The sequence below is a fragment of the Podarcis gaigeae genome (assembly GCF_964106915.1).
Source record: "Podarcis gaigeae genome assembly, chromosome: 8".
Taxonomy (NCBI): domain Eukaryota; kingdom Metazoa; phylum Chordata; class Lepidosauria; order Squamata; family Lacertidae; genus Podarcis; species Podarcis gaigeae.
Genome location: NC_139684.1, coordinates 50,577,460 through 50,602,550, shown reverse-complemented (window position 1 = coordinate 50,602,550; position 25,091 = coordinate 50,577,460). Strand labels below are relative to the sequence as shown.

Genomic DNA, 25,091 nt, shown 5'->3' with positions numbered 1-25,091 from the left:
TTGAATCAGATAGCAGACCAAAATGTGTATTTTGTGGTGACTACACATATTTTTCAGCATATATTGTCACCAAGCTAGGCATGAACGTTCCTGATGTGGGGGTGACAGTCTTTGTCAACACTTGGGTGCTAGGAGCCATTCTGAATCAAGACAGCAGACCAAAATGTGACTTGGGTGTGATAACACCTGTTTGGGGGCATAGGTTTGGATGCCTCTTAAGATATCATTGCGAAACGTGGCCCAGGGGTTCCTGAGTTTAGGGGTGGGAGATTTCATTGGAGTTTGAATACCAGGCACCAATTTGAACAAAGACAGTGGACCAACGCATGACTTTGGTGTGACATCACCCAATTTCTGGCATGCTAGGTCCAAACTCACCAATTACACTATCCATTTAAAAATCACCATATGTGGGGGGGTTATCAAAATTCCCAGGGAATGGGCAGTCACCACTAGTATATAATTGATAATAGGGATATACATGAGCTAGAGATTAGATAGATAGATGATAGATGATGATGATGATAGATAGATAGATAGATAGATAGATAGATAGATAGATAGAGATAGATGATAGATAGATAGATAGATAGATAGATAGATAGATAGATAGATATAGATGATAACAAATATTAATAAATAATAGAAGTTAAAAGCAGAAATCTTTTGAATCAAAAAGCCCAGTGTTATATTGCACAACACAACCAAAAATATCATTCATCCTCTCATTTTCATGCTATTCTATGTGGGCAATGTACCCTCACTAGAAAACAGAGGCAGTGCACCAAATTTCAGGCTCCAGAGATTTACAATGTGCTTGTCTGGGTCTCCTGCTGGCCTCCTTCATCAGCAATGGATTATCCTTCTCTGTAACAGAAGTCTCGCCTTCATCGTTTGTGGAGGAAAAGAAGGAGCCATTAATTTGAGAGCATGGCAACAGCTGCACCAGGCTCCCCAGAGACCCTGTGTATATTATTAGAGCCCCTCCGAGGCTTAAGCTAAGCCTGGTTTCAAAGCCGGTTGCAGGCGCCTGAGCTACACTTAGGTTTTGTACCTGTCAGACTGACTGTTTATAAAGAGGGGGGAGGTGGAGTGGCAAGGAGTATGCAGGTGAAATTCAAGAGAATTTTCAGCTCTCTTGCAAAGAGACAGAGAGAGAGAGAGTAGCTAAAGAGGCCAGGCCATGATGAAGAGAACTAGGATTGACTGCAAACATCCTGCCACCTGGGTGATGCTACAAGAGGAGCCTGGGCGAGTAGGAGAAGCCTGGAAGACTCAGGTGGATGCAGAGCTAGTCATAATTTTTTTTTAAAAAAAATCCCTTTCTATTCTTGTTGATAGAGTTGACAAGTAGATAGAAGGGTGGCCACAGGCAGTGACAGTGGTGGCTGGTGCCCACTGAGAATTGATAGGGCAGAAAGCAAAGAAACGAAGAAGAGGTGAAGAAGAAGAAGAAGAAGAGTTTGGATTTGATATCCCGCCTTTCACTCCCTTTAAGGAGTCTCAAAGCGGCTAACATTCTCCTTTCCCTTCCTCCCCCACAACAAACACTCTGTGAGGTGAGTGGGGCTGAGAGACTTCAAGGAAGTGTGACTGGCCCAAGGTCACCCAGCAGCTGCATGTGGAGGAGCGGAGACGCGAACCCGGTTACCCAGGTTTACGAGACTACCGCTCTTAACCACTACACCACACCAAGCCAGAGACAAACTAATTCTAGTTATCCTCCTCCCTGCGTAATTCTATAAGGGCACCACTAAGGGCTCATCCACACTTCCACTTGTCCCGTGCCTACAAAGCAGGACAATACTGTGTCCCCCTGTCCCACTGTACGCAAAAGCCAGCTATCAGGATGACCAAAGGTGACTCAGTTAGAGGGCCAGATCTGAATTCAGATAGCAGCTGCCCCAACACAACCCTCTCCATCACCTTCCCTAAAAGGGAGTATTAGCAGTTGGTCAATAGTTGTTCCTGTCCAAGGGATCCAGAGCCAGTTTCTTTAAGGAGAGACGCAACCACTGCCTCTTTCAAAGCAGCAGGGACCAGCATCACACGCAGTAAAGTGTTAACCAGATTTTGTACAAAATTGAGATTTTGTAAAATCTCCAAAAAAGTTTTTAAGCTGTTTTTAAGGAAATTTGCCAAAATCTACACTTCCAACATGGGCTGCCATATGTTCAGATTTCCCCCAGACAGTTCAGCGATTTCTACCCAGACGCTGTTTATGAGGGCCAAATACCGGCTACGTCTGGAAAATTCTGGATGTATGGCAACCCTACTCTGGAGCCAACCAGTCACACCCCCTCAAGCCAGGAGGGACAGGACTCAAGAAAGCACATGGCCAGATGTATTGCCCACAGCAATTTTGCCCACAACAGCTGACTGCATAAGCTGAAACTGACCCCACAACACATCCCTGATTCTGGCATTGGGTACATCAATCGGAGCTGCAACAAGAGCAACTTGGGGATCCACAGATTTGCTTCTGGTGCAAAGTATATGCAAATCTGTCCTCTTTTGCAAGAGGAAGACCCTATCCACATACAGTGCACTAGCCCCAGAAAATCTTGTTGGTATCTTGGTTGTTCTTGGGTTCTTATGTTCACTGTTATGATCATGGTTTTCCCAAACAATCCTGGAAACTGTAGTTTGGTGTGACTTTGAACTACTCAGCTCCGACCATTTGCTTTTCTAGCATTGAGAATAAGAAAGGTATTCCAGTTGGTGAACCATTTGGCAGGTTTCACAAACTTGCCACGCCCTAAGTTTCAAGGCAGGCTGCCAAGTCACCCAGGGAGTGCTGTTGGCACCATCCACAGCCATTGGGGCTAGTAAAAGCCTTTTATGAATAAGGAAAGAGACAGGATGGGTGGGTTGTATTGTTCTTCTGTGGATCATGTTAAAGGCCTGGAGATTCAGGCCACTGTTTAATTGAATATTGTACATGACTTTGAAACGTGTTGTAAACCATAAGAGCACCCAAGGGCTCTAAGCGTTTTGTAGAAGACACTCAAAAATCCCAGCTGTCTTGAATAAGGCAGCTTCCAGACAATCTGTTTATTGAGCATTCATCCTTATTTGTTTGTGGGGAAGTTAGACGACATTGTATCAAGCAGATGCCACCCCACACTTTCCAGTGCATTTCCCCATCACTTTCCTTATTGCAAAAAAGTGGGTTGGTTGCACAATCACCTCTCATTGTGCAACCTGAATTTGAGAGCATACAACTGAATCCCACCCAACAGTAGCGACAGCCTGGAATCACCCTGAGTACGATAGAGCATTGGATGAGTAATTGCTTTTTGTGGGAGCAGAGCCAGCATTCTCTTTAACTTCAGAGCATAAAAACATCTTGTAATTGCTGGATTATATAGAACCACCCCGCCCTTTTTAAAAATGCCTTTATTCTGCTTATGGTTTTGGATGTGTGTGTACATGTTTGTTGTGTTTTGAACTGTTTAGAAGATCACACCTTAGAAGTTTTTTGCAACCCTAGGAAAGAAACTTCCCCTTTTGGTCAACAGGAAAAATAATTGATTGATAATTGAGTTTGCCTGCTGGATCTGCATTGTACACAGTACAGGTCTCCCTTACTTAACAATTCTTGACCATAATAAAGTTTTGCAAACATTGTGCGAATGTGTATTCTTTCATGAAACTAAGGACATCACTAATCAACATATGGAGCCAGTTTATTATTTAGCTTTATTAAACATTTTCTCAAACAGCAATGAGAATTTGTGAAGTAAAGTGTTGACAAGTCATTTTTAATGGCAACAAAACTAACAACCAGCCCTTTTTGCAGCAGTTTGGATGGAGCTACAAGAGAATACTGGTATAAAAAGGGTTGTAATATAGTTTTGGTTGGAAAGTTAACAAACAATATGAAGTTAGGGACTAAAAAGAAAGATCATTCTGGATTAGAATGGTTTGATTTTGTAATGTATGCAGATAAGAAAACCAATGATGTAATGGCACCCTCTCAGCATGCTTTATGGAACTCATCGTTGTTTGTTTATGCTTTAGAATGATAAGAATAACAATGACACTGGAAATGAATTTTATCTATGTTTTAAGTTATGTTCTTTGTATGTTTCTATGCATACAATTAATTAAAAAGAAAGAAAAAACTTACACAGTATGATTATGTCCCATACGACAGATGGGAAGATTGAGGAACTCAATAGGAGCTTGCCTAAGGCCTCTTGTTAAGTACATGGCAAAGGTGAGATTCAGGAATAAGGAACTTCCTGATCCACAGCTCAGCCTGTTAGTCACTATACTACTGTGCTGAGCCACATTTGAACCCAGATCTCCACAGTCCTAGTGCAGCACTCCGCAGTGTACATTGGCTCTGACTTACTGCATGGGGATCCAGGCAGCCTGCTCCTCAGGACCTGCCTCTCTACATCATCTTGTCCCATGATCAAGTATACGTGGGTATGCAGCATTTGGGTGAGATCACCTGAGCCTGCACTTTTACCTGCTTCGACTTTTATGAGGTCAGGCTCTGTCTCTTGAGTTGCTCCTCCTGAGTCACCCAGGTGGTGTTCACAAAGGTGTGGCTGGCCGCCCTTCTGCCATTCCCATGGTAACCAGGGTGCAGTGAACTAGCCTTAAGTAAAACAAACAGGCTTTGTGGAAACCAAAAGCAGGGAAGGCAAAGCTGAGGCTCCCACCCACCCCTGGCTCTCATTAAAGAAGCTGGTGTTTGATTCAATAAGCTCCACTCTTCCCCACCCCCACTCCGGACATGAAGAAGAGACCACCAGGCTTGATGACACTTCCTGAATAACACTGCAGTGACAATGATTGCTAAAGGAACCACCTCGTCACAAAATGCATCATTAACTTATTGGCATTGGATACCATCAAGACTAGGTCTATTCATTTTCACACCCGTTCCTTTTTACATTCATATCCAAACTTTCTTCCAAGGAGCTCAAGGTGGCATACATGGTTCTCCCCCCCCCCATTTTATCCTCACAACAACCCTGTGGTATAGGTTATGTTGGGCAGTTGTTACTGGTCCAAAAAGCTGGGGCTGATGGATAGTCGAAATCCCCTGGAGGCACCAAACCGGGCAAGGCTGTTAAATTTTGTCCTTGAATGTCATAGCTGTACAATTGATCTTCAAGTACTGTATACCAGGGGCCAGCAACCTTTTTCAGCCTTGGGCTGGTCCACCGTCCCTCAGACCTTGCTGAGGGCCAGACTATGTTTTTTTTTTTGGGGGGGGGGGAATGAACGAATTCCTATGCTCCACAAATAACCCAGACATGCATTTTACATAAAAGCACACATTCTGCTCATGTGAAAACACCAGGCAGGCCCCACAAATAACCCAGAGATGCATTTTAAATAAAAGGACACATTCTACTCATGTAGAACTCATGTAAAAACATGCTGATTCCCGGACTGTCCGTGGGCCGGATTTAGAAGGCAATTGGGCCACATTCGGCCCATGGGCCTTAGGTTGCCTACCCCTGCTGTATACTCTTCCTTTGGCAGATAGGAGAAAAGTTCCTCCTTTGCAAAATAAAAGTGATAGGTTGATCTTAACAAGCACATGACAGTATAGGGCTGTCTACATGCCATAGATTTGAAACACATGGCTTCCCCGCCCCCCAAGACTCTTGGGAACTGTAGTTTAAGAGTGCTATGAATTGCAGTTCTGAGAGGGGTAAACTGCAGCTCCCAGGATTCTTGGAGGGAAGTCATGTGCTTTAAATATATGGTGTGTACGTAGGCCATAGAACAATTAAGTATATTGTCTAAATTCTGAAGGTGCGGGCAGGGTTAAAGGCGCATGCATACCTGAAAGAAAAGCAGCAATTTCTCTCCTTTGACAGAGCAACATTGGTTGGTGTCTGCTGTTGCTTTCTAACTGTTGATGTTATCAATGATTTGATGAATAATGGCTGATTGCGCTGTTCCAATGAAACTGACTGACGATCTGAATTGTGGGGGAGCAGAGGGCAGCTCAGTTTATTTTTGCATTATTAAAAAGAAGAATATAAAGCAGATGGGCATCTTGTCTAGTAATGACCACCAACCTAGAAGAAGATCGGACCCATTCATGGAGGATAAGGCAGTTGATGGCTGCAAGCCATGATTATTGCTCTGCCTCCATGGTCAGAGGCAGCAGTGCTTTGGGATTCCAGTTGCTGGGAACCTCAGGAGAAGGAGAGTGCTCCTGTGCTTGGATCCAGTTTGTCAGTTTCCCACAGGCATCTGGTTGGCTACTGTGAGAAAAGGATGCTGAGCCACTGTCCTGATCCAGCAGACTCTTCTTGTGTTCTTATTACTTAGCTGACTAATATAATAACAACAGACAAATTCAAAAGGGAGGGCAGGTATTTTTAACAACTATTGGTCATTGATTTCTTAAACTGAGCCTCCATGTACACACACAGTATATCTGTGAATGTGACATGCCCAAGGAAAAACAACAGGGGAAGATTTACTTGTTTATCAACCTTCCGAGACTTCGGGCCATGGCAAGGCATCTCTTGTGTTTGTCGTAAATATGTTCGGAATGTAAAGGCTAAAATTGCTTGCCAAACGAAACCCATTATTTATCCATTGGAATGGTTCAGGCTACCGAGATCATAGAATACCGAACTTGAAAGAGGTGTATAGGCTTCCACTGTGCTGCTAAACCAAAATCAAGGTGCGAGGGATGATGCAACATTCTTACGCAAGACGAAGATGAAGGGAAATCTGCAACAGTCCCATATTACCATCGAAACATCTCTAGACTTACCTTAACTAAATTAGAGACGGAGGCAGCCCTATCATTAGTGATGTGAAAATGTGAAATGTGCCCTTAAGCTCAGGGCTGGGCACCACACAACATCCATTTTGTGCCCAGTATTATATTTCTGACAAATATTGTGCTGCTTTTCTGAGTTTGGCTGGAATGATTCAAATATTGTTATAAATTGCATTTAAGTGTATGGTGCTGCAGGATTACAGCTTCGCTGTGGGTTACTCTGGGGTGGCAAAGTTGATGTGCATAGTAAGTTTCAAGGGGTGGGCCTATTGGAGCAGCTTAGAAGGGCCCAATCTGGGTTGGGTGGTGCTCCATCCTTGGTTCTAGCTCCACCCTGCCATTGGCTCTGGCTCCACCTTCCCTGCCTTCTGCCCTACCAGTCCCAACAGGCACCAGCCCCCGCTGGTTGGGAAGAGTTATGGGACAATTGTGAGGCATCTCTATCTCCTGTACATCTCTCACACTTTTCTCCCATGTGGCAGACTGCAGGGCTAAAGCTGCATGCTTCTCTCTCTCTCTCTCTCTCTCTCTCTCTCTCTCTCTCTCTCTGTGTGTGTGTCTACCTGGAGATACAACTCCTCTGCCTGCCTAGGGTGAAAATCTTGACACAAAAGTTGAGCTTTTTCTTTGGCAAAGTTGTTGAGGGAAAGTGGCAAGAGGCCAGGCAAATCTGGAGACTTTGGGTCAAAGCCTGGCACACCTTTTTGGTGAGTTGTTCCTAGTAGACAGGAGGCTTCCATTTGTTTCTGGCTGAGGCACCAAATATCTTAGGCTGGACCTGGATTGACAAAACCAACAGTTCCCTGGCTAGCTAAGTTCTTATTCCTTGGCAAACAAGGGCGTTCCCTCTGAAGCAAAGCTCTGTGTGAAAGGAGGTGGGTGTGGTGCTGGCAGCTGAAGGCATCTGGAAGGGCTAGGCCAGAACACGTATCTACACCAGCATGACTCTGGCAGGAGAGGAGGCAGCGCAGCGCATTCTGCACCTGTTGAGCCATATGCCTGGTTTTGGTTTGTTTTTTATCAATATTGACACTGCAATTCCTGTAGCCATAGAGTGATAAAGCAACGGCCAGTCTTTTAGAATGCACAAAGTTGAAAAAAAATTAAGAATAATTCTGGTCGTTTGGAAGCATTTGCTCAGTTCATGCGACGTGTGCATGGATAGGAAGGCATGGAGTGTAGGGAGTGAGATTGTACCCCTGCCTCTGAGACCTTTGTGGATTGATGCACAGCTCTGAAGAAAGTCCACATTTGAGCACTGAGAGGCTCCCTCTGCGCAGCTGCATCCCTGCATTTGCATACCCCTCCAACACTTTGAAGCAGAAATCTGGGATACCATCTTCTTGGACACCACCTTCCCAATTTTTATTGCAAGAGCGTGGCGGCCATTTTGGTTGTTGTGATCCTGTCTGATTTATCACCACTGTTTCCTGTCCCCCCCCCAAAAAAATGCTTTTTCAGGCACAGCACCCAAAAATGCATACTTTACATGAGATGGCAGCCCTGAAAAAAAAACATTTTTTTAGGGGAAATCACGCCATGAAATCATCAGAGATCATAACAACAAAAATGGCCACCATTCTCTTGCAACAAAAAAATGAGATGTCCCAGTTTTTCCAGGACACTTGTGGGGTAACTCTATACATACATAAATCTCTGTTCAGACCTTGAAATGAGCATAGGAAGATCCAGGGAATAACCCTTTACTTTTGCATGCAAAGCTTGTGATCTGCCACTGAACTTCAACCCTTTCTTTTCAAATCCTTCCCCAAATCTCTCAAAACATGCCTTATTCAAAATGTTAATATTACAAAAAGAATATATTTCTGTCAGTTCTAATATAGCTACAACAAACAACAAATGGTGTCCATTTTTCTCCCAACTTCAGGAGGGAACTGGATCCATTTCCTCTGTGTTAACTTGTTTATTAATTTGTCCATATCACCAATCTACCAAAACGTTCATGAGCATATTCTTTGATTCCTGAAAATACAGGCCTTTTCCAGTATGGAGGAAGCACAATCCTGACTGCTAGCCAACAGTTAAATAAGAAGCCTAGAAGCAGAGGATTAATTTTCGTACAAAACACTGAATAACACAGTCAACAGATCCAAACTCAGCCTGCCTCCAGGTATTTGGAAATGGCCTCTGAAAACAGGGGACAATTTATCTGAAGAGAATCACCTTAGCACTACAATTGCCAAAGTCTGTCCGGACCCTAGAACAATGTCTATTGTAGCATGCCTCCTCAGATCCTGCACCCAGTGTTGAGACACTGTTTGTTGTATTCTAGTTCTGCTACTGACGTGCATTGTCTGCTTTTAAGATGGCCAGGGTAGTGAATGCAAAAACCTGGAAAGAAAAGCACAGTTCAAATGAAGTGGCACTGATAAGGAACTTAGGGGAACATTTTGGAATGATAAAATTAGCAAAGTTGAAAAAGCAAGAAAACACCAAGGAATGTTTAAGCTGAAGAAACTTAGGGTTAATACAGGCAGAGTCATTGTAGACAGCATTTATAAGGAGTGTATAGAATTTATAAGATATCTTACAAACAGACAAAATAACAATAGTAACAATTACCATATGTTTCCGTGTATAAGACTAGGTGGATTGCTTTGTTGGGGGGTGGGGGGGTTGTGTTATGTTGTAAATAAAATTTCCAATAAAAATTTATTTTTTAAAAAAAGACTAGGTTTTTAAACCAAAAAATTAGGTTTGAAATTGGGGCTCATCTTATACATGGGTAGTGCTGAGTGGTGTTTTCTTAATTTTGAGTCCGCAAAAATAGGGGGTGTCTTATACATGGGGGCATCTTATACATGGAAAAATACGGTAATTAACTTTCACCAATGAAAAATATTTTCAGAGGTGCACACTGTGCATTTAGGTCAACCTGTAGTTTTGCCCACAGAAGGATTCACCCCAGCAGCTGCTGATGGAAAGAAGGAAAAGGCAGCACAGGGAATCACGCTGGGACAGAACAGGCAGACTCTCCCCTGAATTTGCATTCAGTTTTTTGTTTTGATGCTGCTTTTCAGAGGAAGGAGCCCTCTCGGCAGCTCACAATCTGTCTCATCAAACAATTTTCAAAAACGATTAAATTACAATCAGCAGCACAAAACACATCCTGGTTGGCCCAGCCCAGCAATCCAGATAAAACTAATTCAACAATTAGTCCTGGGTCCTACAATCTAACCACTACAGAACCAGAAATGGCTATTCTGGTTTGCAGCCTGAAAACAGGATGACCTCCAGCAGCCAGTGCTGGCTGGTGGCTGATGGGACTTATAGTCCAAACCATCTGGAAGGCCTCAAGTTGTGTGAAGGCTGCTCTCTCTAGAAATATGACTTTCAGAACTCAAGTTAAAGCTGAGCAAGAGTAACATTTCATTGCAGCAAGTTCCAGGTTACAAATTAACTTTGCTGGCACTGCACGCTCAGGGTCTTAACCCCACATGTTGCAGCAGGAAATGGATCCTGTTTTTCTTCTCTGCAAACATTCGATACTATTTCTTAGTATTTTCAGCCCAGAAAATTGTATTATATATAGATCACAAGTTGGAAATGCATGGAGGAAGGAGGGTGATTGGATGGGGTAGAATTAACTAGATTCTAAGCAATTCAGACAGGTCCCTCCCTGCTTTTTTGAGGGTTGGAAGGGCAAAACTTTAAATGATATTAAACAATATACAAAACCAATGAAAATTTAACATAAAACATTGCATCATTATTATATTATAATCCTCCCTCCCTCCAAGGAGATCTGAGCAATACATACTGTTCTCACTCATCCCATTTATTCCCCACAGCAACCCTGTGAAATACAATAGACTAAGAGTGAATGACAGTCACCCTACACAGTAGCTGGCAGCATGGTGGGGCAGAGGCACTTACCAGACTTCCCTGCAGGAGTGTCACTGCTGCTTACCAGGAGAGAGAGGTGGCAGGTAGCAGCAAGGCAGGCATGGTGAAAACACACCATGCCAAGCCAATCCAGTGCTCCTGCTGGTGCATTTGCACCATGCTTTTCTCTCGGTAAGCAGCAGTGACTCACCTGCCAGGTGGTCAGGTAAGAATATAGCCATTGCAGCTAGTATCCATTGATTTAATTCCCCTTAATTCCCAGGGTGAGCTTAATAGCTAAACAGGGATCTGAACCCAGATCCAAAACTCAGCACTGGCTCAAGGTACAAAAATCTATGGCTGCATATGAGTCAAACTGTAAACTATAATCTCCAGGCAGAGACCTGTTGTCTTATATTTAGTAAAGTGTTGTCCAACATAGTTGATTCTATATGTATAAATATTACATTGCACTATTAACCTAGAAATGCCACTTCAAATCTTGCTTCTGGCACACTAATCAGCTTCAGGTCAAGCTACCTTCTCAACCTCAGCCCCTCAACAGTAATATGGGATAAGACTGAACTACCTCTCAGGGTGACGCGGGTGACACTGTGGGTTAAACCACAGAGCCTAGGACTTGTCAATCAGAAGGTCGGCGGTTCGAATCCTCGTGACGGGGTGAGCTCCCATTGCTCGGTCCCTGCTCCTGCCCACCTAGCAGTTAGAAAGCACATCAAAGTGCAAGTAGATAAATATGTACCGCTCCAGCGGGAAGATAAACAGCATTTCCGTGTGATGTTCTGGTTCTCCAGAAGTGGCTTAGTCATGCTGGCCACATGACCCGAAAGCTGGACGCTGGCTCCCTCAGCCAATAAAGTGAGATGAGCGCCGCAACCCCAGAGTCAGTCATGACTGAGCCTAGTGGTCAGGGGTCCCTTTACCTTTACCTCTCAGGGTTGGTGTAACACTCAGAAGGCACTGAGGTAAACATTTTTTTGCAGCTAGGAAAGAAATGCACTGAAAAGTGTGGGATCAATGAGAGCATAGATGCCAGTCCCCTGGGGGCCCAAGCACCCACACATTTCCCCATGAAGAGGCCAGGCACCCACAAATTTTGGCCATGCACACTGCATGGCACCCACAATCGCAGGGCTAAGCTGGCACTCCTGAATGAGAGATTAATGGGAAGACTTATAAACAGGATGAATGTTCAGTAAGCAGGTCACCAGGAGAGCCTCTAGTTGAATTATGCACATTAGTTTAAAACTTTTGTGGAAAGTAAATGTCACATTCCTCCTCAATATGACTCTCTCTTTTCTTGGAGGTTTTAAAGCAGCGGTTGGATGGCAACCTGTCATGGATGCTTTAGTTGAGATTCCTGCATTGCAGGGGGCTGGACTGAATGACCCTCGGGGTCCCTTCCAACTCTGCAGTTCTATGGTGCTATGACTCTCAGTCACCCTTCCCCCAAGTAATGCAAACGGTGGCTTCTTCCCCGCCTTGGCAGACCCTGTAACAGAGGCACCTGCAGCAGGCATTCGGCAAAGCCACTTAACATTCCATACCTGTGCAAAGGCCACTCCATTTTCAGCTGAACACTCCCTTCTTCTTGTGTGCTGGATCCATTTCTACAGGGAAGACAGGAATTCACTGAGCCACGTAAGGTGGTCAAACCCCACACCCCACCCCAAGTCCAACCAGCAAACACACTTTGGGCTATAACTATATTCAGTCAGTCCTTTCAAACATCTCTTGTTTAAAGCCACTGGTGTGTATTCGAAAGGGCTCAGTTTCATATTCTGTGGTGCCTTTCTCTGAAGCCATGTCCAAACAGCTGCCATTATAGTGCCTGGGAAACACCTCCAGATGCAAATGGTGCTGTTTCTTAACCAGATTTTTATACCTTCCTTTCACTAACAGTCACTGGACAGCATCTTAAGACTATTACTTGACAGTAGAGGCACTCTACAGTCTCCTATGCAGGCTGTGTTTGAAGGGTGAGGAGGTGATAACTTGCAATGAAGGCTACCAAATCTTTAAGGGAAGGGCCTTTAAATTTGCCTTGAACAAAGTTAGGCCTCAAAGCCTGCCGATCACTTCCTCCTCAGCCTTAGGGAAATAAAACTTCACCACATAAATTCCTGCCAGCTGTGCATAAGAGCCCTGTCAGTTTATTATTATTATTTAAAGGAAGCAACCTTCAACTGTCTCTGCAATGCAAATGGCGGGACTGGAGGACTCACATTTGGGGAACTTTTGGGAGGGCCTCAGTGCCACAACCTGCCAGCCATGCCACAGCCTTTGAGCTGGACATTCCTTGCCTGCTGAGTGAAGGTGACCAGGAGACAGAAGTTCCAGGGCAGGAAAGAGGGAAGGCCTTCCTCCTCTGAGGGGAAAAGGGCCAGAGGAAGGTGTTGAAGGAAATTGCAGATAAAAGCTTGATATTTATTAACAATGAGAATGGAAAGGAAGGACATAAGAGAAAGAAACATGTGACTCAGGGGCAGGGCCTGGATTAAGACTTTTAGAGGTCCTAATCACTGAAAAGATTACAGTGCCCTTCTCTTTCTAATTCAAAATGAAAACCATTTAAAAGAGGGGAGGAGTGTGTTGTGGAAGGCTAGCAAATAGCTTTCTCACAATGGCTACCTCAATGCTTTTTAAAAAAATCAAATAATTTCAAAATAAAACCCTCATTTTGTGTAGGTTTTGCTGGTGTTTAGGTGTGATGCATATGCATTGTTCACTTACTAATTTAAGATACTTCTGTATGAAATGCATTTCATACAGAAGTAAGTATAGGAACATAGAATAAAAACCACCAACCAAGAAATAAAATACACAATAATGCATCATAAAATTAATACAGCAACTAAAAGCAAAGCTTAAAATGCCTTCTCAGATGTGCAATAAAAACATTTAAAATAATCAAAACCACTGTTAAAGTGTTTAAACCAAAATAACACTGGAAACCACTTCTTTTCACACTACACTCAGCTGCCCCACAAGCAAAGTTTTTGGGTAACCCAACCCTCAACAAGTCCCCTAGTGGCCAGGTGCAAAATTGGGGAGGCTTCTGCACCTTTAATAGATGCCTAGCACAATTTCAGCTTGCCTGCTGAAATTCCCTTTTGCATCTGCCCCCCCCCCCCATGCTGTTAGATTTCAGCTTTTCCCCCCACGCCCCTGCATCCCTGACCATTGGCCAGGCTGTCTGGGGCTGATGAGTGTTGGAACCCCACACCTGGAGGGCAAAATCTGGAGCTACCCCACCCCTGCTATAAACTATGCAAAGGCTGTCCATTTGTGAAATGCAATCCTAAGCATGTTTACTCTGAAGTAAGACTCATAGTTCTGCCTTACAGGATCTGTCTGCAAGCAGGTATAAGATCCCAGGCTTATAGCTTCATTTGGGAGCTGTTTCCCTCACAGCAGCAATGAGGTTTTTACTTCTGCATAGAATTCAGAGCCAGTATTGGGTAGTGGTAGCCTAACGCCCTAACCCACCTCACAGGGTTGTTGTGAGGATGAAATGAGGAGAGGGAGAACGAACCACTTGCACCACCTTGAGTTGCTTGGTGCAAAAGGCAGGATATAAATGTAACAGAACTTTTTTAAAAAAACAAAAAACGGTTGCAGCTTTAAACAAGTAAAGATTTCAAAATAATGGTATCTGTGCCCAGGTGACAAAAACCGGCAGGTAACTAGCGAGGGAGGGAAGGGCTGAACACAAGATATTGAGGACGGAAGTCTTGCGAGCGAATATATCCTGGGGGCGCCCACTGTGCCTTTAGAAACGAATTGTAGCAGGAGTGTTGCATTCCACTTGCTGATAAAAGACTCCTTAAAAAAAAAAACCCTCAGAAAGCAGGTTAAGGCACTTCCTGGAGTCAGAATTAAAACTGAGGGAGGAGGAGAAAAGGGAGTTTCCCTTCTGATCTCTCTTTCTCTCCCAGTCAGGAGCAAACACCAGCCCACACCAATCAGGTAAGCTCAGCCAGGCGTTGATTTCTCCCTAGGTCCCTCCCCTATACCTTTTCCAAAGGCCCAATGGCCTTGCCCCTTTGGGAGATTGACTAGGGTCACATGGTCTCACTCATGGGCAGGTAACTTAGGAAGAAGAGGAGAAGAAAAAGATTTTTCCCCCTCCTTGATTAACCAAAGCTGGGTTTCCTGCCATGATGTCAGAAGGAGCTTGTTAATTTCATCCCCCAGTCTGACCTAGGAAGTAAGAGAAGCACCTCATCAAGGCAGGTACAACTGCAAAACAGAAACTCTCCTTAAATAATTTATTTTGGTCTTAGCTACCTCTCCCTGCCCCCCTTCCCCATAGTTCTGGCTCTTCTAATATTGTCCTTTTTAATCTCCACTTTGATCACTTGGAGGAAAGGGGCAACCCTTTATTTGTGGGGGTTTGTGTTGGGTTTGTTTTATACTCGATCTCTCTCTCTCTTTCTCTCCCTTATTTTTTCCCCTTTGTTTTGTTGTTCTTTTGTTTTTTACCTCTGCTTTTGATTGTAGCTGTTTCCCCCCCTGTGGTCATGACGGCTGCTTCTCCGCACAGTGACTCTCTGGTGGTCTTGTTTGGGGCAACAGCTGGTGCATATGGGGCTAAGCTGGGTTCCGATGAAAGGGAACTAATTCTCTTGGTGTGGCAAGTTGTGGATCTACACAGCAAGAAGGTATGGCTTCCCAAACTCTTGGTACAAAGTTGGGTGACGTGCAAAAAGGAAATGAGAAAACAGCAAATGCAGACCTACCCAAATTTGCCTGAGAGTAACATTCCCTCTCCCCCCCCCCACTCCAAAGCTGAGAAGGGCTAAGTATCCCTCTTCTCCAAAAATCTCCGTAGGTGGGGGAGCAACTTAAATAGTTTGACCACCTACATACATACACATATGCACTCTTACGAAATGGGGAACTCACTTGCTTCAAAAATTGATTGATGGAGGGGAAAATCTAGACTACAAAAGTGTTATCTCCCCCACTCCAGCTACTTTTTATCTGTTAGGCTTTAAATGCCAAAAGCTTTTGCTTCTTCTAGAAGTTGAGCCTTTTCCTCATTTGGGGTATTTGGTGTGTGTTGTGTATTTTTTTATTTTATTTTAAATCAGGCCTGCATGTTGCTTCTGGGAGCTATCGCTTTATATGGGAATCAAACCCAGGGAGGGGGACTTTCTGTGTGCATTAAGAGCAACTTGGTCAAATCTCATTCCCTCCCCGCCTTCATTCTTGCACCCTGTGTCATACATTAACTATTTAAAAAGCAAAAAAGCTGCCCAGTTGTCAATATGGCTGAGCCCCTTAATGAGAGTGTTGCAGGGTGACCTGTTTGCCCATGAAAACCAGCCAGTTCTGATGGGATAAACATAACTCCTCTCATCAGGATTATATAAGAATTGCAGCCAAGTCCCTTTTTCAGGGGAAGGGAGCAAGTCTCCCGAGGAAGAGAGCAACCAAGGAGTGAAACGAAACTTGGATTTTGTGAAATTGGCAAAATCTAACCTTTTAAAAGAAATTATAAGGCAGATTCCCTTAAACCATTGTGCTTTTCTTTTAACACACATGCATGTGTGCACACCACCCTGTTCCATTTTCTTACTTTTTCTTCTCCCTCCAACCTCCCCCCCCCCCATTCCCGCTTTGTTAAATATTTTCAGGTAGGGACCCTGCACAAATGCTTGGTGAAGGCCGACAATTTGGAGCTGAGTGATGAATGTGGAGAGGTGACAGGCTTAACCCCTGAAGGCCTGAGCAAAGCTGAGCCACTGGATCGAGTTCTCCAGCAGGTGAGGGAAGCTGAGGGTTAATCTTAATGCAGAGAGCAGGATTCTGACTGATGCAACAAGGCAAATAGACTTGCTTTTGACTTTCGCTTTGAAATCCGCTCCGCGGACCAGTTATTCACAGCAGCAATATTGCAAGCATGGTTTGCCCTGCCAGTAAGGCCTGCTCTGTTTATTCACCACATGCTTGCACATTTCTGATTATCGTGTCCAGTGACTTCTAGCTGAACGATGACAAGTATTGAATCTGGTGCTGTTAATAACCAGAGTGTTCGCCATGAGAGCCAGGAAGTCCTAGATTGTAATTTCACCTTTGCCTTGAAGTCCCTAAATGGCCTTAGACTATCTGTACCCCCACTCCAAAAAAGAACTACTACGCTTATGTGTTAACACACTGAAATCTCGAATGTGGTGTCTAAATGCAAAGTATAATGTTGACTATAACCTGAAGTTATTTGGTCTGCAGTGGCTCATTCAAACATGCCACTCGGTACTTGATGTTGCCCTCATCCAGGGACAAATGTGAATTCGCCATGGGAATTTGTGTATGGGTGACATATTCTGGCAGCTTTGGTTTTGAAAGCCTCTTGACAAAAGTCCAGTAGCACACAGGTCTAAAACAATCACAGATTGCTTGTACAGCCAGGTTAGCCCTCTTAATGCAATGTGGTAAGGCTGTTCCTATGGGATTTGGGCAGTGATGTAGTCTGGACATGACACTTTAAATGCTGATCTACTTGTCCAGTAAAAAAAAATAAAGAAAACAATAAATGATGGAGCCTCAAGAGCCTTTCCCCCAAATACCAAAGAGAAATTGGATAGAGAAATATTTAAATAGGATCCCGAATGGGGTTCAGGTGAAACTGAGGATGATGGGAGGGAAAATTATTCTGAATATGGTAAAAAGACAGAAAGTTGTCACCAAAAGGGCCGTGCCTGTACGCAACTTGGATAGCAAGCCAAACTGGTTTGTCTTAATGTAATAAGTTAGGGGAAACAACTGGTAACCCTGAGGGTAGGGGGGCCGGAGTATGTTGTCTTTTAAGCAGTCCCATCATTAGCCCATTGCCATGAAGAAACACTTCACATGAGGGAAAGGAAGGGATTTTTTAAGGGGATAGTTGTCTTTAGAAATACTTGAATGTGCCCTTCACAGCTTCTGCAAAGCCAGTGAGGTGCAGGGGGCCAGAGTATAGCTCTCTGTCTGGGGAGATGACTCCCACCACCACAAAATTCACTGGGTGACCTTGGGCCACACGCTTTCTCTCAGGCTGACCTGGGAGCTAGTTATTACAGGGCTGGTGTGAAGGTTAAAGTGGGTGGGAAAGCTTTGCATGCTACCCTGAACTCCGGGGATGAAACTTTGGATAAAACTGTATTGGGGGGGGGGGATACTCTGTCCCTGAGTGCAGAATTGGCTGCCCTCCATATGTTGTGGACTACCAACTCTCACCAGCCTGCTATGCTGGCTGGGGCTGGTAGGAGCTGGTAGCCCCAAACATGTGTAGGGCACCAGGTTGAGGAAAGCTGATAAATAATACTTTATGTATTCTTTTAAGCAGTTCTGTAAAGGAAAGGTAGGCTGAAGGGCAGGGAGTTTGCCCACACATTCAGATTTATTCAACGAGTTCTGTGGGATTTGAACATGGATGTAACTATCTAACTCTGTGTTCTTACATTTTCATCCCACCTTTCTCCAACCTCGAGGCCCAATGCAGCATACATGGAGGTCCTGGGTAGTCTCCCATCCATGCCCTAGCCAGATCCAGACCTGCTTAACTTCAGCAAGGTGGTGGCCAAACTCATATATGTTCTCCACGCAGGGACAGTTTTCCATCTAGTGAGAAAGGCTTGGGGCATTAAGACTTTTTTTCGTCCTGAAATTAGTTGTATATGGAGTTCACGAGTGGTACAGTTCTGTGCATTCTCTCCCCCCCACCCTCCCCGGCACCCAGCCAAACTGCAGCATCACGTACTGTCCTTTCTGTATGTTGCTGTTAATGTGGGGAGAGAGTTTGTTGGTTCACTTTTCAAAACATGCAAAGGTGTTTGCCTTTACTTTTTCATATATGTATGTGTGTTATGCTTTTGAGCAACCTGGAGTCAAATGGAAAAATACAACGCCATAGCTTTTTTTGGAATGTATGGAACTGGTTCTTCATATCTCATTAGAATTGCTGGTTGAGTGTGTTTGTGGGGAAAACTTGCTTAGGCTGTGGAACAGGTTAGTGTGTTGCCACTTCTGGTGACAGGGATCAGCCCAGTAAGTAATGAGCAATGTATTTCGGTGTTGCTGTGATTTTGCCCTACATTGAATCATCCTTTGTTTTAATTATGAGTACAGCAGACTCTGGGTAGGGTAGGGGGAATGAAGTATTTTTGCAAAAGAAATCATTAGGCGTGGTGTATCCCCCCCCCTTCTCCTCTCTTCGTTCTCCCCGGGTAGATTTCATGCAAGACCAGTTAAGACTGTAAAGTGACTTTTCAGTAGTTTGGAAATAGCTCTGAGACAAACGTTACGTACTGCAAGTTCAATCTTGCCCTTCGTCTTGCAACCAAAGACATCTGGAACAGCTTAGCTAAGTACACTTCGTTGTTCATCTTTTTTAAAAAATGTGACACACTATAATTATGCTCAATACTTCTATGTGATTGTATCCTATCATCACAAATTGCAAGTTAGATGTAGCTACTGTAGCACATGCACAAAGGACATGCTGCTGCCTCTGTCTAGGTGTGGTCGATGCTTCTTGGTCAAATGAAGGAGGATGCCTTGGGTGAGGCAGAGAATTTTGAGTTAAAGGATATCCACCTGTAACTCTCGCTGGTTCTTAGAAATCTGGGCTCTGTATCTTGTCCTGTTTTAAGACACAGCAATTTGAACATTTATTTGAACTAAGGAATCTTCTAGTCCTCAAGACCCGAAAGCATGGTTTCAGTGTTCCATCAATGCTGCAATTCAGATATGTGGTGCATTTCAGCCCATGCTAGTTCCTGTTGGTCCATGCAGTTGATGGAACCAGGACTGCCCGTTTGGTTCCCCATAGTGACTTATCCTCTGATTATTTATAGAAGAAAACTTGTAATATTCCAATCCTCAATGTCCCACCACTACCAACCCGCTCTCTTGCTGTCACACCTTGCTGAAAGTTCTGCTCCTCCTCCTTAAAGCCTTTTGTTTACTCTGTGGTCACTGGTCTTCCACCAACTTTAAAAGCCAGAAGGGTGTGTTCTTGTTAAGAGAAATACTAGAAAAGGCATCTTGTAGGACAACTTGCCTTATCAATTACGAAATGTACCTTGGCAGCTGTGGTGTGTGAAATGGCCTTGCAGCATGCACATACATTTGCAAGTGTATGACAGATAAGTTGCGCCCACACCCCACTCTTAGGTTTAACTTATAAAGGCTCTGAAGAGGAAGTTGAATCCTGAAAAACAGCAGATCAAGAAAAACTAAATTGGTGCCATTTCCTAAATACACACACACACTCACTGGAAGCCAAAAATGGGTGATTTACCCCCCAAAAAATAGGGATTATGCCTGCTAAAGTGGGGCAGTTGGGTGTTTGTGTGCTTGGGGAAAAGTGGGGGCTACAGTACAGTAGTACCTCGGGTTAAGTACTTAATTCATTCTGGAGGTCCATACTTAACCTGAAACTGTTCTTAACCTGAAGCACCACTTTAGCTAATGGGGCCTCCTGCTGCTGCCGTGCCGCCGGAGCACGGTTTCTGCTCTCATCCTGAAGCAAAGTTCTTAACCTGAAGCACTATTTCTGGGTTAGCGGAGTCTGTAACCTGAAGCGTATGTAACCTGAAGCGTATGTAACCTGAAGTGTATGTAACCCGAGGTACCACTGTATTGAACTTGGGGAGTTGCCACTGAGCCCACACCCTTTAAAATTGCAGAAATAAGCTTGAATGGCAAGGAGATTGTTACTTTTGAGCTAACTGTATATAAATATATTCACTCCCAGTCATTGAAAACATTCTGTTAAGTATCCTGTGCAATTGAGGTTCAGAAGTTCTGTCTTGCTTAGCAGAACTTACAAAGCTGCCTTATCAGAACACAGATCCATCTGGTAGTGGCAGAAGAACTCTGGGATTTTGGACAGGGATCTTCCCCAGAATTCCCTGGAGTTGCTAGGGATTGAACCTGGGACCGTGTCCGTGCATAGCAGATGCTCTGCCACTGAGCGGTGGCTCTTCCCAGATTTGAGCAGGAAAACAAGAAAGATTTCAATAGATGGGGGTGAGAATCCCAGCAAGATTTGAAAGTCTTGTCCTTCAAACTCTAGCCAAGATTAAATTGCAAAAAGCAGCACAGTTCAGGAGCATATGTTGTGGCTGCTTTTCATAGGCAGAGCTCACACCAAAGGCTCATCTAGTCTAGCACCCTCCTTCCCACACTGCAGTGGCCAATCTCATGCCTCTGGGATACCCACTAGCAGGACATCAAGAAGGCAAGAGCCCTTCCTGGTTGTTGCTTTCCAACAACTAGTATTTAGAAGCACACTGCTCTGGAACTTGGAGGTTTTGTTTGGCTATCATGACTAACAGCCACTGGTAAGCACATTCCTGGAGGATAAAGAGAACGCCCTTTTAAAGACATCTAAGCTACCGGCTGTGACCAATAAAGTGCAACAGGTAATTCCTGCCCTGTAATTCAGCCTCCCTCAACCTGGTGCTCTCTAGATGTTTTGGATTATGACTCCCATCAGGGGCAGTCAGAACATCTGGGAGGGACACTAGGTTGAGAAAAGCTGTCATAATTACATGAAAGTCATCCGCTCAGGAAAATCGCCCTCTGCTTCTTTTGAAAATGCAAAGGGGTGCTTGTGTCACATTGCAACCCACGGTTCAGTGTGACATGCACACTCATAAAGGTCTCCACAGCCATCATTTGAACTTGAGCCATCAGACAATGCTAAAACAATGCTGATAGTAGCGACGGAGCTAGTTGCAACTGGCAGGTTGCTGGTGTTTGCTGCAGGAATCTTTACCCAATATCCAGGAAGGCCAAAATGAGGAGTTGACACATGCCTGGAAAATATGCAAATATAGAGCAGCAGTTGACTAACCTGAACCCAGATGTTGTTGATCTACAAAGCCCATGAATTCAGAACATGATGGGAGTTTGCCCAATGACATCTAGACAGCATTGTTTCCTTTCTTTTTCTCTTTGTCTTTACCTTCTTATAGAAAATAGCACTGTTTTAGAGTCAGAAGATTAGCAACCTGTTTGAAGCATGGGAAGCTGCCTTGATCCTGAGTTGGTCCATTAGTCCATCTTTCTTATGTCAATTCCAGACAACCTGCTTATTGAGCAGTAATCAAACTCCCATCAACCCCAGTCAGCATGGCCAATGAACAAGTTGTCCAGCATCAGTTTCGGTGTGCTTGAGTCCGCTCTTTCCCCATACATAAAGTTGTATCCAATTACATTCTACTCAAAGTTTACCCATTGAAATTCATTGACCGTAGTCCTGCCCATCAATTCCAACAGGTCTACTCTGAGTAAAACATAGTTGGAGACAGCCCATTGATGGTACACAAATATAACATGCTCACAATATGAGTGATTGTGAGCTTTAGAAGTCTTTATTGTAGCTCAAACTTTTATTGATAGTTCTCTTTGCTTAGTCCTGATTTAAACTCTCGAGTTGCAGGGCTAGCTTTGCATTATCTTATTTTGTTTAAAAAAAAATCTGAGTCCTTGAAGATCAAAGGGAACCTTCACATAGCTGAAAAGCCATGTGCATAGCTTGTTCAGTATGGATCTAAGTATTTGGTTAAGTCCACAGGGACAATTGCTTATAGCTGCTGCAGCAAACACAAGGTAAGGTCTTTGACATGTGTAGACACTGATAGCTCTGTCTGCAAGCCCTCTGGCAGGGATATTTGCTTCTTTTTGTCTGACTTGGAAGCAACCTGGATGAATAGGCTGATCTCCTGGGGGGCATATTTTACACCTCTCTTATCTCCTCTCTCTCACTCATTCTATTCGTAGATTGCAAGAAGAAGTGTGTGAAACACAAATGGCATCATCAGTTTTTCTTTTGGCCTTTGTCCCTCATTTGTTGTAGGGGATCCAGGTCCCAGTTTCCTTAATAGTGTACACCATGCATGTTTCATAAGCAAATGTATATAGGTCATGCCTACAAGGAACTAAAATGTTTTCCTTCCATCTGTTATGAGGCTGGATGCATTGCCGTTTGGTTATCTGTTGTTGTAATATGGTGTTCCATGCTTTGTGTCCTGAGCTACTGCTATCCTTGAGTATGTGAAAGATGACTCTTGGCTCAAGAGAGTGCAGGAAAAAGTGCACAACATTTTGTGATATTTGTTGGGTTAATATTTCTCTGCTTCACAGCCAGAGGTGTGTCATAATCAATGTCTAAGTGCCAATCAAAGGCCGTTCAGACATCTTTTTATTGTGTGTTTGTGATGTTTTGTGCTAATTATGATATTGGGGCCATTACATGTGATCTCACTTTCAATACTATATGTTTGAGATATTTTGGTTTTCTGTCAATTCATACCTTGTAGATTCCTGCTGAAATCCTGCATATATATTTTTCTTGAATGTGCTGCGCTGATGGGTTTTCTTCTCACTTTTGTTGTGCTATAATGCCTCTCTGGACAGCAATAATGCAGCAGTATTCAGGAAGCATGATGTGCAGACAGTCCAGTATAAATCCCTCACTAATGTATTCTTATTGCATCAATGACATGTTGCAGAATATACCTGCAAACAAATTGGAGGGGCGCTAAGTCTTGTCTCTTAGTTGCTGTATTTGATAATACATTCTGCACGCATCCCCTTCATGATAGCCTTGAATCAATGTCTTATTTCCCCTGACAACTGCACTTCTTTGAGCTTGGAATTCTAATGGAGATTCTAATGCATTCTGACCCCAGGGCACCTACACACAACAGTAATGGACTCAGTACTGCTCATTCATATAAGGCAGAGGTTTTCACCCTTTTTGAGTCCATTGCTCCCTTGACCCACCCCATTCTTTCTGCAGCACCCCTGTGGGGCTCAAGAGCTTAGTTATGACACCCCTTGCCTGCAGAGCTGGCAGCCTCTTGTCCTTTTTCAGACACCCTCCCTACTGTTGCCCCTAGTCTCTGAGCTGCCCCTGCCCCACCCCACCCCACCCCACCCCACCCCAAAGAGAGGTGCCTCCTCATACTGCCACACAGGAGCCTTGGAAGAGGATGCCCCCAGCCTTACTGGCCCAATGGAGACTGGCTAAAGGTGAATGTGAGGCCAACACCTTACCTTGGGAGGCAGCAGCGGGCGCTGCAGGGCCTGCACGGTGAAAAGGCTTTCATTCAGCACTGGGCACTCAGTTCCCAGGCAGGCCTTGTACACAGCAAGCACAAGAAAAGCCAACACAACTCCTGCCTGCCCAGTCTGTCCATTCCCAACAGCAAGGGTTGGCGAACTGGCTGGCTGAGCTATTTTGCTTGCTTTCTTACTTACTCTGAGGCTACCTCAACTGCTGGCAACCAGCACCCCCTGGCCAGCCATAGAGGCACCATTCACTTGTGGCCAGGGCTGCTGCAACAAACAGCTGTGCAAGCCTTTGGGCAGCAGAGACACAAGACAGCATCAGAGGAGGGAGGGAAAGAAAAAAAGAGATACAGAGACCAGTGTTGCCTGCAGCACCCCTGAACATCATTCAAGGCACCCCAGGGTGCCATGGGTTGAAAACCACTAATATAAGGCCCTGTCAGCACTATACATTTAAATCAGCATCATACCACTGTAAACAGTCATTGTTTTCCCCAAAGAATCCTGGGAACTGTAAGGGTGCTGGGAGGTGTTAGGAGACCCCTTTTCCCCTCCCAGAGCTATCGTTCTTAGACTAGCTTAACAGCCAATCAGTCTTCTCAGGGAAATTGGAAATGTTCCCTAAGCGGAACAGGAGGCTCCTAACAACACTCAGCACCAATTCAGATAGGAAATCTTGCTGGTTGGTTTGGTATTGCACTTGTTCTAGATTACTGCCAGAATTGTTTTTTCAAGAAGAAACTGTTGTGTCTAATTTAGTAACTGCATAATAATACAGGAGCAAAGGAAAGTTTTCTGCAATGCTTAAAAGGAGCCTTGAGGGTGCTCAGGTCCTGGTTCTTGGTATGTGTCAGAATACCTTTTTCCATTTGTGAAATTTTGGAAGAACCTTTTTCCATTTGTGAAATTTTGGCAGGCATGATGCTTCCATCAGCAGATGGAATCTGTCTTTATTCTTTCAGACTAGTTTGGTTCCTGCTGTATTTGCTCTTAGTAGGGGAAAACAAATTTCAAAATATGGTCTCTTCTTCCAATGCCTAGTGGGAACTCTTCTTCATTTAAACTGCAAGGAACATCATGTTTCCTTTGATATTCTGAAAAGGCACTGGTAATACATAAAATGTAACATGCTGGAAGGCAGGTCATTTAGCAAACTAAAATTATTCAGCTGGTTGACAGGCTTGTTATTACTTTGCTTTTTTTATTGGGCTTCTTACCTGCCTTTTACCACAAGGTCCCAGGGTGTGTTGCCACAATATAAAAATGCAACATTAAAATCTGTTGAAAGGAGCTGGAGGCTGTAGTCCTGCAGTCCAGGAAGGCTGTAGGCCCTTAAAATATCTCGAGAATGTGATTTTGGGGGTAACTTATTTATTTATTTAAC

The 25,091-nt window shown here is 44.1% G+C and overlaps 1 protein-coding gene across 5 annotated transcripts in view; it reads left to right on the top strand.

Annotated features, from left to right (window-relative positions):
- Window positions 1–14,692: 14,692 nt before the first annotated feature.
- ESRP2 (epithelial splicing regulatory protein 2) overlaps window positions 14,693–25,091 on the top strand; it is a 50,245-nt gene continuing 39,846 nt past the window's right edge. For 2 of the 5 annotated variants that reach the window (XM_083749908.1, XM_083749906.1), the window contains exons 1-3: window positions 14,693–14,875; window positions 15,143–15,303; window positions 16,282–16,410. In XM_083749908.1, coding sequence (XP_083606034.1) covers window positions 15,163–15,303; window positions 16,282–16,410 — 270 coding nt within the window. In that variant the 5' untranslated portion in view covers window positions 14,693–14,875; window positions 15,143–15,162. The remainder of the gene's footprint in view (window positions 14,876–15,142; window positions 15,304–16,281; window positions 16,411–25,091) is intronic. The other 3 variants (XM_083749907.1, XM_083749910.1, XM_083749909.1) reach the window with 3 other exon arrangements.